The following is a 4570-nucleotide window of genomic DNA, read 5'->3' on the forward strand; positions in this document are numbered from 1 at the left end:
CAGAGTTCAAATTCCGCCTAGGTCGACTTTGCCTTTTATCCTTACGGGGTCGATAAATTAAGTACCAGTTAAGTAGTGGGGTCGCTGTAATCGACAAGTACCCTCTCCCAAAATTTCAGGCCCTTTGCCTTTAGTAGAAAGGATTAGTAGTATTATTGCTAGGGCGGTGAGCTGGCAGAATCGTGAGCAGACCGGGCGGAATGCTTAGCGGTATTTCGTCCGTCTTCATGTTCTGAGTTCAAATTCTACCGAAGTCGACTTTGTCATTTATCCTTTCGGGGTCGATAAATTAAGTACCAGTGAAACACTGGGGTCAAATTTCAGGCCTTGTGCCTTTAGTAGAAAAGATTATTATTGTTGTTGTTGAAAGAAACGGAGGTATGTAAGATACCTCCATCAAGGAAATGATTTTCAACCGAATTGCCTTTCGAAAAACAGTTTTGTTCAAATTCTAATATGGAAGCCTTTCCTACTGCTTGAGGGTTCTAATCCATTGCGTCTCAGTAGTGAGGGGTGGAAAATTGTATACGGGGACTGGACACAAAGACAGAGTTAGGGGTCATAATTCACCTGCACGGATTTTAGTTTTATTTCCTATTTAAAATTTAATTTAAAAAGAATTAATGCAGTATTTTGATAAGCTTCCCATTTGTCTCAATCACAACGATGGTAACAATGACAACAACATTAACGTTAATAACAGACTTTGAAATGTGAATAAGAGACAAAATTAAATATATACCACCTGTGCATGTAAATTATAAACAATATAAAGTATAATTTAAAAGACATCTACCTGAGCTTGGCTGAAGGCACGCGCTAAGCGTTGGGTCAGTAACTAAGGTCAAGCGTTGATGTATCAAATATTCGCTTATGGTATGTTGGTGTTGAGGCAGATAATCACTTGTAACTAAATTATTCTGGCCTGATATTACGTGTAAGTAAAAATGGAGGGCATTGAGTCGTAGCAAGGGGACATTGAAAAAGTGTTAAGAAACGGTAGTTTTAATAAACAGAAAACGTTTCAGAAGCAATGATCTAATCCTAGAGCAGAGAAAAATATTTTCTTTAGACATTTTTAACTGTTACCATTTTTTTTTTCAATTTTGAGAGTAGCCATTTTGTTTATTTCATGCAGTTAAAAGGTAAAAATCGATTCAGGTGGCAGCAATAATCTCATTAATATTAACAGATATACATGCAAAAGCAAATATACAAATAGCTCTAAGCTTCACTGCTTACTATAGAATTCACAGAGCATTGATTCGTACAAGTATCAACGACAACATCAGCAATACTATCGTTTACTAATGAAATGGGTTAAAAGGAATGATTAGACATGAGCGACCAAAAGGTAAAGAAAAGGAAGGGGAAGTGGGGGAGATATGTAACGAAAGACCAAACTTCTTTGCCCCAAAAAATTATCCAAGAAAAAGCTTGAAGGAAGTTGGTATGTTTTTGTTTGTTGCTTTTTAGCAAAGGAAGCTGAGAAGAGGAATAGCAGTTCAGCTAGTCTAATGTTTGGCTTTGATTTTTACCCATAGGCACCAATCAAATTCTGTGTTGAAATCACTATTCTCTCCCGTGGAATTAGTAACTACAATTATAAATCAATATATATATATATTATTTTCAAATATTATCTCAGCAGTTAAATTATCTGGAATATATTTCATTATTTTAAATATTTATTCCATCTCATATCTGAATTTTTCATAGATTAGATTTTTCTTTTTATAACAGTAAATTGATTCTATGAATTATTAATGTTTGAATAGTAATTCCAACCAATTATTTAACAATTAGATATCTTTTCTCAATGAAAACCTCTCGATGGTATTAATAGAAACAAAAGAGTGACTGTAACTCATGCAGAACAAATATCGTACGGGATTTAGTTCGATACGCACCGGCATTTTAGCTTCCTCGCTTACGTTTACACACTTTGTCTATATGCACCCGAGAAAGACATACACGTATGTATGTATGTATGTAAAACTTGTTTTTTAATAATTCAATTATTGAACCGCGGCCTTTCTGGAGCGCCGCGTCGATGAAATAGTGCGTGGGCTGGGAGAGAAATCCGGATCGGCTACTTCGAAGGCAATATCAGAATTCACGGCAGACTTCCGTACAGTTGCCGATTGCCAAATGCTCCTTACAAATCAACAAAGCATAAACTAATGGAAGTTATAATGGGAGACACTTTTCCTAAGTGCCATACTTTGAGTTTGAACCCGTGCCATGGGATTGTGAAGCTATAGCATCACGACTACATTCACATCCCTACCTTAACATTTATTACATCGAATTGTTTTGTTGGATAGTCTAAGCAATTTACTTTCTAACCTTTTCTTAGAAAGAGGCTCATTCTAGTTAGACAGGTTGCTTATTTCTCATTTTATACTCTCCATTCCAAAGTCACGCATCTTTATACATTCCTCTATTAGTTTGAAATGAAATCTTCCTTTATATTCTAATTTATATATGTGCAATTGTAAACTTCCAAAAATGTTTATACTGCAGTTTTAAACCACCAGAAGAACCACTAAACTAAACTCGCTATTAGTAACATTCTTTTCGAAATGAGACGATTGAGCGCAGCTGTTTGGACACTGGCGATTTGGCATGGTTGATTGGACAGTCAGTCTATTTTGGCAACAGTATCTTTTGGTATAGGAGGCAAACACGCGCGCCCGCGCAAAAGATTATAGACAGAAAGAGTGAGTGAGTGAGAAAGAGAGAGAGAGACAGAGAAAGTGAGAGAGAGTGAGAGAGAGAGACACAGAGAGTGAAAGAGAGGGGACGGGAGAAAGATACATTACAATTTATTCATTGAACACAATTCACATAAAAACGTTCCCTCTCCTTACATACACAGGAAAATATTTTCACACATAAATAGCGGGAGAGAGGGAGAGAGAGAGAACGATAAAATTCTTAATGCTAAATAATTCAATATCGAATCAGCGACAGCAAATGGGCGCCGCCAAAATGACTGCCACAATCTCTCATAACCTATTCTTTCTTAGTAGACAAAACTAGGCGACAAATGTTCGATCCATCTTACTACTGAAGCCATATGTAGATATCGTAATTGTTACTGCTATCAAGTTCAGCATCGGAGGTTACATAACGTCAGGACCTGCGTTTCATGTTGTAAAATATTCTTTTCTACTCTAAGCACAAAGCCCGAAATTTGGTGGGAGGAAGCCAACCGATTATATCGACCCCAATACGCAACTGGTACTTAATTTATCGACCCCGAAAGGATGAAAGGCAAAGTCGACCATGGCGGAATTTCAACTCAGAAAGTAAAGACAGACGAAATACCACTAAGCATTCCGCCCGGCGTGCTAACGTTTCTGATTTCTTTATTGCCCACAAGGGGCTAAACATAGAAGGGAGAAACAAGGACAGACAAAGGGATTAGGTCGATAATATCGACCCCAGTGCGTAACGGCAGAACGTAAAGGCAGACGAAATACCGCTAAGCACTTCGCCCGGCGTGCTAACGCTTCTGCCAGTTCACCGCTTTCACATTGTATTCTGAATTGTTATCCCTTGCACAGAACATTAAAAAAAAAATTTATAAAAGAAATAAAGAATAGTCACAATACTAAATACTAAACTAATGCACAAAAATAAACACATCTCAACGCAGGAAGAACTTAAATGCCAAAAATTAAACGGACACAAACATAACGAAATAGAATGAAATCGAGTGAACCGGAAAGTACATTTCTTACCTGGCTGCACAATATAAGAATCTTCACTGCTAGCTGGGGAGTGCAAAGGGGAAATCCGTCCAAATGGTGCGTCTAACTTATCTCGGGCTGCAAGAATAAAAGAACAAAACAGAAAACGCATATTGTATACTCAACTACCCGAAAGATCGTAGAATGTGAAACCAGTAGTGATCAAAATAATAATGTATGTGTGTATGTATTCGTACATACGCATATGTCTGTCTGTCTGTCTGTCTGACTGTCTGTATGTATGTTTGTATGTATGTATATATATATATATATTACACATTCGAAGTATACGGAATTTGTGAACTTATCGGATACTGTACTACAGGAGTAAGCACATAAATGTGCAACAAGGTGGAAAAAAAGAGTACTCAAATACCAGAGGTAGAGTATTATGCTTTATCTAAAAGCAGCAGAAATATAACAAAAAAACTGTTACTCGGAGTCTCACGTTCCCGTTCATCGGACAGTTTTGTTAGAATACACAATTGGATCTATTTTAAAACGGGGCCGCCAGTATTTTCTTAACGAAACACTAACGAAACACTTTGAAACTTGGGACACTGGTAGAATGTGTCATATAAAACATCTTTTACTCTTAGTCTTCTTAACAAAAAAACGTACATCGCAAGTTATTCCATGTTAAAGTTGTCGTATTTCTGTAATTTCAACCAATCACTGACGTCTATTCAGCTGAATAGAGTTAGTGCTGGGCGGTCATAAAAATGTTATTCCCTGTGACATATTTCATCCGGTTTAATCGTAATTTATACGCATATATTGTTTATATAATAAATTACGCTGTGCGTATCTAT

The 4570-nt window shown here is 36.8% G+C and overlaps 1 protein-coding gene across 1 annotated transcript in view; it reads right to left on the bottom strand.

Moving 5' to 3' along the window:
• LOC106871929 (regulating synaptic membrane exocytosis protein 1) overlaps positions 1-4570 on the bottom strand; it is a 204169-nt gene that overhangs the window by 22089 nt on the left and 177510 nt on the right. The window contains exons 15-16 of the mRNA XM_052969449.1: positions 3750-3836; positions 797-925 (exon numbers count right to left, since the gene is read on the bottom strand). Of these exons, the coding sequence (XP_052825409.1) occupies positions 797-925; positions 3750-3836 (216 nt within the window). The remainder of the gene's footprint in view (positions 1-796; positions 926-3749; positions 3837-4570) is intronic.

This window comes from Octopus bimaculoides, chromosome 7, assembly GCF_001194135.2.
Source record: "Octopus bimaculoides isolate UCB-OBI-ISO-001 chromosome 7, ASM119413v2, whole genome shotgun sequence".
NCBI classification, from domain to species: Eukaryota; Metazoa; Mollusca; class Cephalopoda; order Octopoda; family Octopodidae; genus Octopus; species Octopus bimaculoides.